We start from the raw sequence: 15,449 nt of genomic DNA, 5'->3' as shown, positions 1-15,449 counted from the left end.
CCCTTCCCAGGCTGGACGCTTCCAGGAGGAAACTCTCTGAATAGAGACTGTTTAAAAAAAAGAGAAGAAAGTCAAGAGTCCTGCATTGTTGGAGCATTATTTTTAATGGCTGTTGCACATTTACAGAAGGACGGTGTAGGGGGAAAGCAAAGCTCAGAGAGGGTAAAGATTTTCATCGCAGTTATTTCAACGGGTGCGTAATTATTTGAGACTTTCTCCTTTCTGCCAGGAGCTCATCATCAGAGCAGGAAGAAACACAGAAATAAAGAGAAACAATAGAATTAGTTTCCATCTGCCCTTTTAACAGAGCTCAGGGCTCATGTTTTGCCTTTCTCCTTCAGTGAAGTCATACTCCCGCATTTGCAGTAATTACTGTGATGTCACAGATTTGATGATGTAACTTCAATGCAGGCTATGTGTAGAACCTGGGCCATGCAGGAGTGAACAGTGGTTTGAGTTGGGAATAGTTTTCATAATTAGCAATTCCGGCAAGCAAACTATGACAGATCTCCAAAGTGGAAATGAATTTCTATTTAAGCCTGACGTCTTTAATTTTACACCCCCCTTCCCCACCCACAAAGTATTATAATCATCTTTTAAAACAGCTACTGGGGCCCCATGGTGAGAGCTTCATTTACCATCTCATTTTTTCTTGATGGCTGTGGCAAGTGTAACAATGTTCTGTGCCTGCTTCAGTAATGGCATGTCGATCATGCTCCCACGGAAAGTAAATGCTCCCTGGAAAAGAGAGAATATGAACTTCCTGAGGCACCTTTGGAAATTGTAGTTGGCGAGTCTTGTTCTTTACAAACACATCTGTTTGCCAAGAAACATCATCTCCCTCAGGAATCCTGAAGAACTTTTAGGAGACAAAGTAATCGAGACAGAGCAACTGCATTTAAAGAACTGTGAAGGGCAACAAGCTCTCCAAAGAGGAGGCAAAAAGAGAGAGAAAAGAGAAGCCCAGGGTGCAGCTGGCCTGTTGCAGCCTCTCTAGCTGGCAAACACTGAGAGCAGTGAGGCTGTGTGTACCAGCTGGGGAGAGGGGCTGGCAGACACCACAGCTGGGGGACAGCTCTGCTCCCCACCTCCAGCATCATCATCCAGCATCCATCCAGGCCTGTGCCACAGGGCAGCAGGGAAACCGCCTGCAGACAGAGGGCAAAGTCAGAAGTTTGCTTTGTCAGTAAACAGTGATGGGTGTTTGTGGGGGTGGGGGGAAGTTTTCTTGACTGGGGGGGTTGCTGAGGTTGTGCTGCTGCTGCACCGCTCCATTAGGTCTCCAGTGCTAAAGATAGGCTGGGCCTGTGCTGAGAGTCAAGGACTGGGATGAAAGCTGAAATAACCAAGTGGATGGCACAATAATATTGCCCAAAACTCCTCTGGAGCCAAGGTAAAGCCCACCTGAGCACCGCATTTAGGGAATTTCCCCAAATGGATGCAGAACTACTCTGTGTGCCTCAGAGGTGGTGATCTGAGAATTAGGATAGGTTTCAAAAGTCACTTTGTATTCCTAAGGATTTTTTGTTGGTACCATGGTGCAAGTTTAAAACAATTAACTATGAATCATAGTTAAATCTTAAACAGAAGACATATGCTTTAAATAGTGCCAAACCTGACTTGTTCCCTTAGATGCTTTAATCCCCACGTGTCTCTGAGGTAGGATTCGGAAGATAAAACACTGCATTAAGACATGCTGAAGTTCAACAGACAAAACCAATCTTATTTGCAATTCTAACAGTAGTTTGACACATTAAAAAAAAAAACCAAAAAAAACCCCCCAACAACAAACCCAAAGATCCAAGTACAAAGGTGCAATCCCTTCCCTGAAGACCTCAGAACTGAGCCCCAGCACTGCACAGGGCGGCTCTGAGAAGCACTGCACACCCTTTTCATGTCCTGCTGCAATTGATCCGGGATCACAGGCTGGCCTTGGGTTTGACAGCGAGCACGGCTAACCAAGAGCAAGGTATGGTCCATAGCAGCACGTGTCTGTGCATGGGCAGTGCATGAGAGAAATGCACAGGAGAAGAAACATTTTTCTGGTTTTCATTTGAGGCTTGATGATTATTAAATAGAGGACTCCAGCAAGTAAAGTGAAAATATTACCCATTTACAAAAATATTTAGGAAATGTGTTGCTCCAGTGGCATATCTAGCTAAACCAAAGAAGTATTAATTAAATACTAAATATTGTTCTGGAATAATTAAGACAAAAATCCACCTTAATCTAACACAAGTCAATATTCTTGCATGTAAGAGCAGGCTGCATTAAAGCCATTGAAAACATAATAGTAAAAACTATTATTCTATTTAAGGTTGATTTTCCTACTATAATTTGCAATATTTCAGGTAGGTTTGGAGAACTGTACTGATAGATACTCAAGGGTTGGTGCTTCAAATTGAATTTTTTGTTTACTGAGCGAATGATCAACCCTACTGTACCCCAACACCAACATCAATATTAGTATTATTACTATTAATAATATACCACTTCTAATTAATTGTTGTGAAAAAAATTGGGAACTAAGTAAACATTTTATGACATAGGAATTGGACTAATTCAGGTCAATCCAGCGATCATAAACTGCAAGGTATATTTTGTTTTAACTGTAAGAAAAATATCATTTACTTGTCCTTTTTTTTCTGTAGGCATTGAGTAATGCCCATTCAGTAACAGCTAATTCAGTGGTAAAATAAAGAGTAAGGCTAATTCAGTAACAGCTAATGCTTACAGAAGAATTTTGCACGTGGGATGACAGTCATAAGTAGAAATATGTTGAAGCTTCAAATCATGCTTCCTAGTTCTGTGAAAGGCTGATTTAGGAGTACAGTTGTCCTAAGTACCTGCAGTGGTTTGCAGAAAGAGATGGGTGCCTAGCAATGTCAGTTCTGATCTCTGGTGGTCCAAACCATGGCCGAGAGGGTCTCAACCCTTCCACTGACTGGGTACAGAATGATCTAAAGTCAGATACCCCTGCAGGTATCTAAGACGTACCATGATGAATCTGGGTCAGAATGTCTTCTTTATAAAGCACGAGTTAATTAAACAGCATGCTTGTCCTCTCTTCATTAAAGTAATATGTTTAAAAGGAAAACAGGATAATGTTGTGTACACGGACACACAAACACTGAACCATGTGAGAAGTGCCATACATTTCCTGCTTGTCACTGTGCAGCTGTACTTCGGGTTGCTAGGAATTTGAATTCCTGAAGGAAAAAAATGCCTTTTTTTTCCTAACAGCAAAGGCTAACATGAAGTTGGCTTCTCTGCCTGTTCACTCTGAGGCTTATTTTCCCCCTGCTAATTTGCAGTGTTGAGCTAAAGTCCAGAAAAAGAAACTAATTTTAATGCCATTGAATATACCCTATTCACTAACTCTCTTTGCACCCACAGGTTTCAACAGATAGGAAATACCAGTAATTACAGCTTTGTCCCCATGCTCTCTTTTCCAATTCTGCTAGACGAGATTTGCCTCTAGCATTCTTTTGATTTTCTCTCACATGAATATAAAGAAAACAAGACTTTCTATAAACACCATTTGCTTTGATAGCATTAATCTGGGGATTAATTTAGCCATAGATCTAAATTTTGTTTTTGGTTAATTTTCTCAACAATCTCACACTTCCAATCTGTACTTAGATTTCCAGTAGTTCTACTATGGGACCAAGGGCCTGCTCTTAAGGAAGCTTGCAGCATGAACAGGAACAATGGCAGGTGGGTAATGCAAGGCTGGGATTTGCATCCATCACATTTGGTGGCTGTGGTTCTTGTTCACCACACAACCACATACATCATTCAGAGGTATCCTTTTCAGAAACCTGTAAAAGGACTTTATGCGTCAGACCTGCCTTGGGAAAAGACAGACCCTCCAGGAAAAGGCTGATGGAGAAGTGGGGAGGAGGAACATCCACGAGGTAGAGCTGCAGATGATGGGCACAGATTCTGGGTGACAATACCTGGACACAAATAACTCAGCAGGGATGAGAAGTGGGGGAATGGAGGACAACTGTGGCACTCACCAGACAGTAGTCTGGAAATGCAGCCCTCCTGAGGAATGGGCAGATTTGTGGACCAAAGCCCCTGCCCCTGTTTAAAGTGACACAGCACAGATTCTGCTGTGCCTATTCAGTGCCATCCTTCATGCAGCCACACAAAGAATGTGCTGAAGGCAAAGCCCTGTGAGAAATAGGGTGACTTTGCTCTGCAGTGTATGGGAGCTGTAAGGGCACTTTGGCTGGTCCACACTGGAGAACTGTGAATGCTACAACACAGCAGAAGGGTTTGTAAATACTAAATGTCTCTGCTCCCTCAGCCTGATGGCTCTACAGCTCTGTCAGGGCAGACTACCAAGGAGGAATCAAGGAAGAAAGTGAATGGGCAGCATTGCCTGTTTGGGTCATCAGGTAGACTATCTAAAGCCCTTCCCAATTGACTGCTTGTCCTTCCCTTGACAAGCAAGGAAAGACACAAGGTTTTTCCTTCTGGAATGAAGTATTATTCACAGTGACATTTAATGCTCCATTAGGACAGTAGTAACATTTTTGAAAAATAACAGCAATTTATGCAAGATGCAGGCCAGGGTACGTAAGGTCTTAACAGCTCTACTTCAAATGTCAATATATCCTAAAGTGCTGTGGGGATGGGGAAAAGAACATTTGGCAAATATATAAAACAGCTGCTAGTGAATTAAAATTACAGACAGCTGTTAGGGTTTGTTGTTGTTGTTGTTGTTTGTTTGTTTGTTTGTTTGTTTTTCCTTGGAAAAATGGAAATTGACAATGGTCAGCTCCAAGTGATGCAAGGATCCAGCCTACAGGCAAGAGAAGCCATAAGGCATAGCTGACACAGAACAGTCATTTCCACAGGTCAAGACATGAAGATACAGGCTCATGATAAAGGAGTGCAAATCAGTGGTGCAATAAGAATAACAAATGCAACAAATTTCCAGGTGGTTGTGGACATACTGAAGAGATGCAAAACCAAACTTTGTAACACACTAGTCTGGCAGATTTTATGCTTGTATCATATGAATTTCCTTTTAGATATACGCAGCCACTTCAGCACGGCTCAGACCTAGCAAAGTTCAACATATAATTGAGGGCTCTTCTTTGACAGCTTAGAATACAACCCTGGCTGCATGCTGCCATGGACCTTGAACGTGGCTCTTGTTATATCTGTATGTCATCCTTAAAGATTTCCTTTATCTATAAGAAATGACATGTATCAAGTCACAGAGAGAGTTCCAGCATTGGTCTGCCATTTGCCATGGCAAAAGATGAACACATTAATGCAGTGTTTCCTAGAACATTATGACCTCCTCTTTTTGTGTGTGTCTCTCTTGTATTTGGGAACATTTACTTTGTGAAACTTTTGGGAGTAGTTAAGAGCTTGGTAAATCTGTAAGACCATTTCATAACCAGAGTAATACTGGTTTTCAGTGGCAAGAAGCTTTTTGCCTTTCTAGAAGTTAAATGGACAGGATTCAGGGTCCATTATTTCAGTGTTGTCTGGGGATCAATATTCTGTGGTGGAACCAGGAGATGGGAAGAAATGATGCAGGTGCTAGCATTTACCATGGGTATAATGGAATCGTGTTATATATGGAATTGTGTTGACTTTGACTACACAGGGGATGGACTGAGTGGCAAGTGAGGTACCCTTATGTTTTGCCATAAGATCAGGGAATGTAAGGTTTTATACTTCTTCATCTGTACTGAAACCTTTTTATATGATACATGTTACACGTGGTTTTACTCTCACCATATTTTATTTCTTTATGTACTGCTGGATTAAGGAGAGAAATAAGCAGGATAAACCTATCATGATACAGAACGTTTAAGGCACCTCATAGTAATGTGACACAATTATCTCTGAGTTGTGCATTAAAGTACTTGACTTAATTAAAGTAAAACAGTAATTGTTCTGGGACACATGGGACAGTGATCAGACGAGCTAGTCCCCTTTGGCTGGCAATACAGAAGAATTAGATGCACTTGTGAATGCTCCCAGCTTTTCCCTCAGCATTTGCTCTCTCTGTGGTTGCCTATGCCTCTAACCACATCCATCCCAATGATTGCAATGAGCTCACTAAGAGGGTTACTGCAGACCCTCAGTTCTCAGACCACTGTAATCTATTAATCACCTGCATTGGTACTGAATGAAGACTGTATGAAAATAAGAAAGGATGCAAATTTTGAAGTATCAAATAACTCCTGTAAATTCCAAAAAGTCTGCTGGCTCCCTGTCTGTTGGCAGATGGGACTCCAAGCACAAGCATCAGTTTTGAGATCTCTGTGCTCTCTTTTTGGAACCACTGCTGTGGTTCCACTCAATCACTGTCCAGCCTTTGCTGATAAACCTTTGATTTGATGCCTTGATTTCATCATACATGTAGCCAACAACTTTAACTTCCATGTGACAGTTGCCAGGATTTTCTCAAAGATATTTATATAGGTTACATTAAGATTGTGGTTTGTCCACAGCAGAAAAAAACCCTCAATTGTCTTTTATCAGATGAAAGAATATAACCAATAGTGCTAGGTTAATTTGTTGTGTGTGTCCATACATGGGTTGTCCTAAGTCACTGTGTAGAGACAGCTGACTCTTTCAAAGGCAGCTTACTCTGGGAATCTAGTCAGGGTGCTTAGATGGCAGGCTTGAAGGTGCTAAGGGGTCCTGGTGAGAAGGTAAGGCTTTGGCATGGGGGACACTCTGGGTAGGTAGGCCAGTGGAAAAAAAGGAAAAGCAAGACAAGATAATGTGCCAGGAAACTGCAATATGGACAAGAAATCACCTGCTGCTGAATTTTGAATTAAGTATGGGTCTAAAATAGGGATTATGTAATGCTTATGAAATTGCCAAAAACCCCTCTTCCACTACTTCCACTACCCATACATACTGATTGTATGACAGTCTCACAAGTGAGGGGAGGTCCTTGGACAATACTCTGCTGTCACACAGTTAGAAATAGTGCCCACTGGGGGCTGGGGCACTGGGTTTTTTCCAACTACTTTTCTCAACAGTTTTGCAATACTTTCCTTTGCAGACGAAATCCCTGCAGAGTGTGTGGCAGCCTGGTTATCCCCTTGTCCTACTGGGCTGTCTTTGGAGGGGATGTGCACCTATGACATGGGGGAAATGAGCATAAGGGAACCAACAAGCCAGCCACCCTTCTCTCTTCCACCCCCTTAATCATTAGGAGATGTCGTGAGTCAAGCAGAGCTCCCGCACTGTTCTGGTAACACGGGCCAGAGGCTGGTGTGAATACAGCCATTGTGTAAATAAGTAATTATGTAAGTCCCCTTCCAACCCCGGTGACCTGTGTCGGCACTTGCGGGCAGATGCCAGACTAAATGGAAATGAGCAGAAGGGGTGATGCCAGCTGGCCAGGGCAAACCCAGTGTACCTCCTAACCCATCTAGACAAGTGGCCTCAAGTCCACAGACACAAGAAAACATTGATCCACAGTTACCTGCGAAACACGAGTTCTTTCCATGGTAGTTCAGTGTCTCGCCCGCTTCTAAAACCCAAAGGTCTAGTTATGACTTTTTGGAGACACCAAAAATACAAGGAATAAATGCACTAAAATCTGCTTGGGTCTGAGAACATTACCTCTAATCCTGTACAATATTAGCTGTTATAAGGCAATAAGAGTTTTGTGTTCTGCAAGCAGGGCAGATTTGGTCTTCTGAGGAGGGAAGGAAGCAGGTGGATGGCAAAGGCTCCCCCTAAAAAGCATGGCATTCACGAATATAATTCCCCTGGGATTAATGAAAACACACGTTGTTTAAGTGACTCCCTGCAGAGGAAATTTGGTAGTCTTTGCTTTGGGGCTTAAAAAGAATGCTTGGATTTGCTTACAGGTAATGAACAAAGAGAAGAAGAGCCTGGTCACAGCAAATGGCATTGGGTCTGTGCCTGGGGGAGGAGTGATTATCCTCAGTACAAAGGCATGATTTCTCTTGAAACAGAAGGTTGAGACCATATTTTTGGGGAAGTCAAGAGCTAACAGCTGTGATGGTGCTGAATGCAGGTTTAATTAATTTTTTTTCTTCTGCAAGTTGTAGCCAAAGAGCTGTCACAAAGAGCTGGGTCATGATTCTACCTTCTCATAATGAACTTCCAAAGGTTAGTGAGCTGCTAGGAAGTGTTCAGTGAAATCTGGGTCAACTGAGAGTATGTTCCAGACTGTGACAAGATAATGCCTCTCTCTCTTCTCTGCTCAGGCCTGTCCTGCTTTCAGAGCAGGCTCACACATAACTCTGGCTTTCTTTAAGTGTCTTTGCAGTAGGTAAGAAATGGCCAAATAACCAGTGCAGTCACATATGACAAACTAAAGTCTTCACCGGCAGTGAGCTGTATGGGCAAAGCTTTTTGGGCCACATATTTCCATAGCCTCTACTCTGGACCTTTTCACATTCACCCCTTTTCTGTAACAATATTATGGATGGAAAGACACTTGTACACAAAATCTTTGGGGAAAAGAAGTGATCCCTGAAAAGGTTTGTCAAAAATATCTTCTTGGCAAGAGGAGATGCTCAGTGGGTCTCTGATCTGTTGAAGCATGCATTGGGAGGGAATTCTGCAAAGTATCATCACCATAAAGTTTCTGTAGCCTTTTTGCTGATATGTAGAAAACATTAGAAATCACTACCTTTTGTTTCTTTTTGCCAGAGTAACCTTCCACTGGAGTAGAAGTAGTCAGTGAGTTCAGAGGATAAATCAGTTTGTAAAGCCAGAAGCAGGCCTGTTTGTTTGAGATAGGCTTCTGCCTCTAGGAGCAGATGGAAGGACACAAAAGGTCAAGAAAGAAAGAGCAACAACCACATGAAATAGAGATTGATTTTTGCCTCAAATAACTCCTGAGCAGCAGTGCAAGAACTCTGACAGAATAAACCCTTTCTAAAGCTCAACAGGTAGAAAGGACTTTGTGATCCTTCAAGTCCACAGTGGGGCAGGAAAGATGAAGAACGAGGACCTACAAGGTCCTTCATTTCTTCTCCACCTGGCAGTACTGTTTCCAGCCCATATATAAGGGTTTTGCCCTGTTGTGTGAGCCAGACAAGCTGTTTTTCCATCTTACAGTCCCCCAAGCTGCCTGAACCACCAGGGATAGCCCTTTCAGCTGGGATGGGCCTGGGGATGCTGCTTGGTCCAGCTCCAGAAACTCCTCAGGCCACCAAAGTCTCTCCCTTTGTCTGAGAAAAATTCTATTTAAGATCCTTGAATGAAAGGCAGATAGGAGGCTTTTTTATTGCTGTCTTTGCATTTTCTTTAGTTACCTTCTTATTGTGGTTGCTGCCTTCCTGTGTGCTCCTCTAGAGCAGGAAGGAGTAAAACTAAAGGAGCGGAGGAAAGTTCTAGAAATCAGGAATATTCTCCACTGGCTTTCACTCTCTGTCTTACACTGTATTGGGAACGGAAGAATCCTAGAGAGCACACTTTCTGCTGCCAAGCAAATCTTTATTTTATAGCACAAAAGCAGCTTCCTGGACAAACAGCTTATCCAACCATGCATTTTTTCTCCCTAGTGAGCATCATGGTTATTATATGGAATAACCATGGAATATGGAAAAGTGAAAAGTAACTGATATTAAGGCTTTAGGATCCTCAGATGCCCTTCATTTAGTAATTTGGAATTAACTTGAAGTTTATAGTCATGGAAGCAATTTGTTAAATATAAACTAGAAAATTCAATCTGAAAGTAAATGACTACAGGGCACAGACAGCATTTGATACCAAAGGGAAAGGTAGCTGTAAAATACAATGGAGTTGAGGAAAATAAAAATAGTGAGGCTTGTTCTGCCAACAAGAATGGAATTGCCCATATTTTTGTATTCTATGTTTTTTTTCTAATTTCAGATTAATTTTCTGCGTAGAATTGAACAGCCATTTTTTACTGTGATTCTCTGTTTCAATCGACAGAGCTTTTACAGAGATCCACTCCAGGTCCCTGAAAAAGCTGGCTAGCACAGAGAGGAGTGAAAAGGCAGCAAGACTGCTGCTACTTAAATTAACTGAAACAATATTTTGGCCATACAGGCTTCTGAATTCCCTCAGTAAGGCTTAAAAAGAGCCATCTGGTCAGACCATTACCTCTCTAGTTAGAGCCTGCTTTGGAAATTGAAATGAGGCTCATGAGCACTCGTTAATGCTTTTTAAACAGGGATTTTGGAAGCGGGTAGTTGCCTTGGTGTGTTGCTTGGTGCAGAGCAGGTTTTGGCACGATGGTGGGCAGGTGTCTGCAGTGCTGGGTGTCTTCCCACTCCAGGCTCATAGCAAAGCAGTGCCTGCACTGGGAATGTGCCGACACAGCATGGCCCTTCCAAAGGCAGCTCACCATGCATTTACCTCCTTGAGCCGACGAGGATGGAGGAGTCATGCCTTGCTGAGGAGGAGCCCAGAGAGCTGCCATCCTCTGCAGGACCTGTGTCCCCTGGAACAGGAGCAGCTGCCCCCTCCAGGGGCTTCCTCCGGCTGCAAAGGCTATGGAGGCGCACAGATCCATCCTGCTCCTGGCTCATGGCAAAACTTCTCCCCGTGGGAAATAGCAATGTGCCATCTAAGTCCTTCTCCCTCTGTGTTTTGGACACAGGTCTTTAATGAGTGGAGGAAAACAGATTAAGAGCTACTGAATGCCCGCTGGGGAGTGGAAAGGGTGGAAGCTGGCAAGAAAATGTTTTTGTACGAGTTTCTGCCCTGCTTAGAAGCTTTTGCAGCCCCGTGTAGTAAAATCTGTCTCCTTTTCTCCCCACCTGGCATAACTCCCTCAGGACTGATTGCACCAATGTAGGAACCACTATAGCACAAGCAATTAGCTAATACAACCCCTTCTGCTCTATTGTAGAGGTTCAAAATCCACCCCAGATGGATCTTTCTAAGAGAAAAGCCTTCAACCATGACACAAAACACATTTATAAAGCATTTTTCAAATACTAAAAGTGTCTAGAGAAATTTTGAGTACTAATGTGAACTCTCTCGATCTCAGTTTTGACATTAAAATTTCATTTGGCTACTTTTTAAAAAGACAAACAACATAACCATGGCCTATGCTTAAATCCCACTAGCACTTTTCATCTTTGCATAGAGTTGCACCTGAGCCTAGGCTTCTTAAGGCTGGTGCTCCTTAAAGGTGGGAATTCATCACAAATTCCTGAATTCCCCACTCTGCAGTGAAAGGAATACACATTATCTAATTAACATATAGGACAGCACATGCCCTGTGCTCTCGGAGGGAGGGCTGACAGCTCTGCAACCCTGCACACACACAGGTACCCTGTGCTGCTACTGCCGCCCTGGGATGGGATCCAGCTTGGGTGGTGGCACCTTAAATTCAGCAGTCTGTCCTGGGCAAGGGGAGTGGGGGTCTGGGCTGCTCCCTCACTCCCAGTTCTACATAAAGCCCAGAGATATAATGCCCTGTAAGGTGCAATAGAATCCCTGTGCATTGATGGGGTTTGATACAGCCCCATGCCAGAGGATGCTCCCGTGCATCCCTTCCAAGAGGCACCCCTTGGACGTGGTCCCACTTTCCTAGCAACCACGGGCTGCACTGAGATAGGGTGGATCCCATTTGGCTGGGGAGCCCTCCTGGGGTCCACAGCACAGCCAGGAGAGGGAAGAAAGTAGGGGGAGACCTCCCTGTGAGGCAGTGGGAGCTGGAGCTGGCCGAAGCACAAGGGCTCATCGTCTCTAAGATACAGTGGCTTGGGCTAGCTTTTCCTAAACAAAGAGCATTATAAGACAGCCACTGCTGGAAATTTCCATTCCTTTGTTGGCTTGATGCTGTGTAAATAAATGCATTCCTAAGATTTTTCATAATCCTGGAAAGGTCTGTAAATGAAACTGTATAGTTTGCCAAATCACTGGAGTTCATATATATTATTCCTCAGCTGCTGGGAACACTATATACAATGGCACAGAATATAATGCAAGAAACATATGCTAAAGGTCTTCTTAGAAGCACTCTGTGCATTTGTACGTGGCATGTACAAATATTTATTTTGATTTGCTCTATATGATTTAAATATTCAACCCATATTACAGCCTGGCTTTGTGATATATTTACCTTAACTCTAAATAATCCTTACCTGACAAGTGACCTTAGCAGCAGCATTTAGTTATTCCCTAGTTTAATATGTGGATGCTTTGAAAGCTTTTGTAAATTGGTATGTGAGATAAATGTGTAATCAACCTTTTCCTTTATTCTTCTGTTTTTCCTTATATTTGAATTTTATTTAAAAGTAAGGCAATTTGGAAGATTCAAGTTCAATAATGATATTGTGCCTGAGTATTTACATATTGAATGGCTTAAAAATGCATTTTCAATGTCTTATATTTTTTGTCATATATAAACACTGACTACTCATAGAAGAGTCCTGTATCCAGTGTACTGGTAATGTAAAGTCAGGAGTTACCTAAATAATAAAGACTATTCTGTCCTCATTGTTAGAAATCAGATATTTTTCTTAAAATAGGCTAATAACTTCTCCCACTAACTCTAACCCCTTAGATTGAGTTAATCTGTATTTATAAGATCACTTCCTTGTTTAATGTAGAACAAATGCTTTAGAAATTTCTAACAGAAACTGTCCTTTAGAGTACTGGAATTATGTTTATCATCTTTTTTTTTTTTTATTTTTGAGCACACTGACATCTATCTTATATTTAGACTTTCCGACAGCTATACCTGCTTTCTTTAGGATGAATATTTTAATTTTTGAAAATCATATCCTCTAGTAATGCATTTCTACTGGAAAAATATTGAAATTGCCTGGAAATAACACTTTTCTTTTTAAGCACTTTTCAGTTTTAGATCTCAAAGTTTTAGACAAAAGAGAGCACTTAATAAATAGTTGAATAAAATACAAAATGTGCTTTTTCAACATTTGCTTCTACTTGTCCAAAATACAACATTACCATTTATTTCCTGGACATGTCATTTTTCAGTTGGATTAGAAATGCAAAAAACAGCCCCACAAGCAAAACAACCTAGAAACCAAACCAAAGCAACCCCTCAAATAGGACTATCTCCATAAGGCAAGCCCAAATACTTCTGGCTAGCTGGTTAGCTCTCTAATTTCCTTCTGTTTGGACACCACCACAGCATCTCTAATTTCACAGTGCTCATCTGAGATCCTAATTTTTCCTGACCTCAGTACTCACATTTGGGGGCTACTATGTCAAAGCTTTTCACTGTCCAGGATGAAGTAGCCTGGTTCAGCCTTCTTTCAAAATAAGATTATTATGGTAATTGTAGGTCTCAAATCAGAATAGATTATAAAAGCTTATTACTGTATTTTAAAGTAAAATATTTTTAACTAAGGGCATTAAACTTTAAATCAAATTAATAGCAAACTATGATCCCAGAGACTGCAGACCAGTAACTTATCTACCACACAAACAGCTGCACAAATCCCTCACATTTATTTTTTCCAGGCTTTCAACTTTGATTAATAACATGGTAAAACCATGCAAGTCTCAACCATATTAACCACAGCTATATTTTTAGTCCTACTGACATGAACACTTTAATATAATAAAAGGGAAAGGAAAACAGAAGAGGTGTTTCATTAGGACACGAGGATTACTGAAACCGCTGTGTGGAGCATTTGCCAGGAGGTGGTAGGGGAAGAGTTATTACTCACATTTTAGCATGTCGTTAGGATGTGGAGCGAGAGGATCCCTCAGTGAGATATGTTTGCTTTGGAAAAAAAATTAAGTAATCAGACCGTCCAAGCTCTTCTCACTGACACAGTCATAATTGCAAATTAGAAACTCAGTTAATGAGTTTCCAGCATCACATGGAAAACTATTTTTTCCAATTTTGTTATAAAATCCAGTAATACGACAGTGCTACGAGATCCAGAGGTTCACATATTAACCTGCCAGTCCTTTTCTATTGATAGATGGCTACATGCAAAAATATATGAAGCATGCAACCTGGTTGGTTAAAAAAATAGCCTGCACCACAAACCCTCAGCAAATTTGTTCTTGCAGCTGATTACAGAAGCTTATAACATATTTTAAAAGCATTAATGAAGAGAAAATAATCACCCAAACCCAAATAAACCCCCCTGAATGGCTGACATAAACAAAAAACCTCAGCATTATGTCAGTAAAATAGCAGTTTCAAAATAAATTTATATACTGACACTTGCCTAACATTAAATTATTCAATATTTATCATGTTTGGCTTAATGATTGTGTGATACTGAGACTAGAGTTAAATTTGGTCTAGTCTTCTAGTAGACTGTTCATATGACAGGGGTGTTCCTTAGATGAGGTTCTGACACTAAATTCAGCTAAATGAATAGTATTAAGCACATCATAAAAAATATTTGTCTGAATAAGTAGTTTGACTTTTTTCTTGCTGCGTGTACCTGCCTACACATTTGCACCAGCAGTATGTTTGTAACCATGCCTTTTGTAAGGGAGCCAAGCCTTGTAAACCGGAATAATGGGCAAAACCGGTCACATATTTTCTATTTCTATATTGTTTGCATGAAGAGAGCTACATTTCAAAACTGAGGTGGAGAGAACAAAGAGATCCAGGCATACAGCATCCTAGTAGTGACCCTGAAATCACTGCTCTGGACAGCACCCAAACAGCATAGTCATGGCTGCAGTGGAAACAGCCAGGTACCACAAAGGGGATGCAATAGCCCAGCAAGGAGAAGGGCAGAGCAATACCAAATACCTTGTCGCACTTTAACTCTGAGAAGAAAGCATAATTTCTATTTTGACCTTTGCAGCATTTTTAATGCATGACATCCATAGCACCAGGAATGCAGGGGAACAGGGAAGGCAGACATCCCAATTTTTTCTAACACACTAGAAAGTGGAAAAAATGTGCAGAAAACATTTGTATGGCACCAGTGAAAGTGAGACCCCATGCACAGTCTTAGAGATGAACTTTTCGACCGGAGGGATTTGTCTCCTACTTGAATGCCACACAAGCACGTGTGAACCATTCCCACTCATCTGCTTTCCCCATTCTGACACTGGGACTTTCCTTTTTAACTAGCCCAGGCTTGGCTAAGACTAAGATAAACATGTTTGGCTGCAACTTTTTTTTTTTTCTTTCAAAAAGAGGCAAACTGGATTATAGCAAATAACCTTTAAGATAATTAACTGACAATGCCGCAACTAGCATAAAATCTTCCTTCAGGCGACCCCTAATTTAAGTATTACTGGCACAAAGTGGAGACAGATTGTGCATCACCACCGCAATATTTACATAGCAGAAACCCACAGAGCAGGAAACGTGAGACTCAATGATGCACTAAATTAGGAACAATCATATTCTAGTGTTAATTTGCTTTCTCCTCTATCCAAAATTCAGGTCCAGCAATTGGTACAAATGCACATAAAACACTCCCATTTTTAATGATTAAGAACCACAATCTGCAAGCAGTTTCACTCAAAAGTACATTCAATTACTACTG

General features: G+C 41.5%; 1 protein-coding gene and 1 long non-coding RNA gene across 7 annotated transcripts in view; one reads left to right on the top strand and one right to left on the bottom strand.

Annotated features, from left to right (window-relative positions):
* LOC137469609 (uncharacterized) overlaps window positions 1-15,449 on the top strand; it is a 77,300-nt gene that overhangs the window by 26,356 nt on the left and 35,495 nt on the right. The window lies entirely within an intron of this gene.
* The window catches only part of CLYBL (citramalyl-CoA lyase), a 164,472-nt gene continuing 149,108 nt past the window's right edge, over window positions 86-15,449 (bottom strand). The window contains exons 8-10 of one of the 5 annotated variants that reach the window (XR_010996609.1): window positions 13,650-13,705; window positions 639-738; window positions 86-508 (exon numbers count right to left, since the gene is read on the bottom strand). Coding sequence is in view for 4 of the 5 variants with exons in the window: in XM_068182519.1 (XP_068038620.1) it covers window positions 643-738 (96 nt within the window). In the remaining variant the exon portion in view is untranslated. Of the gene's footprint in view, window positions 739-13,649; window positions 13,706-15,449 lie in introns of all 5 variants that reach the window. The other 4 variants (XM_068182521.1, XM_068182519.1, XM_068182520.1 and 1 more) reach the window with 4 other exon arrangements.

Source organism: Anomalospiza imberbis, chromosome 2, assembly GCF_031753505.1.
Source record: "Anomalospiza imberbis isolate Cuckoo-Finch-1a 21T00152 chromosome 2, ASM3175350v1, whole genome shotgun sequence".
In the NCBI taxonomy this organism is placed as follows: domain Eukaryota; kingdom Metazoa; phylum Chordata; class Aves; order Passeriformes; family Viduidae; genus Anomalospiza; species Anomalospiza imberbis.
This window is presented reverse-complemented; position numbering and strand designations above follow the sequence as displayed.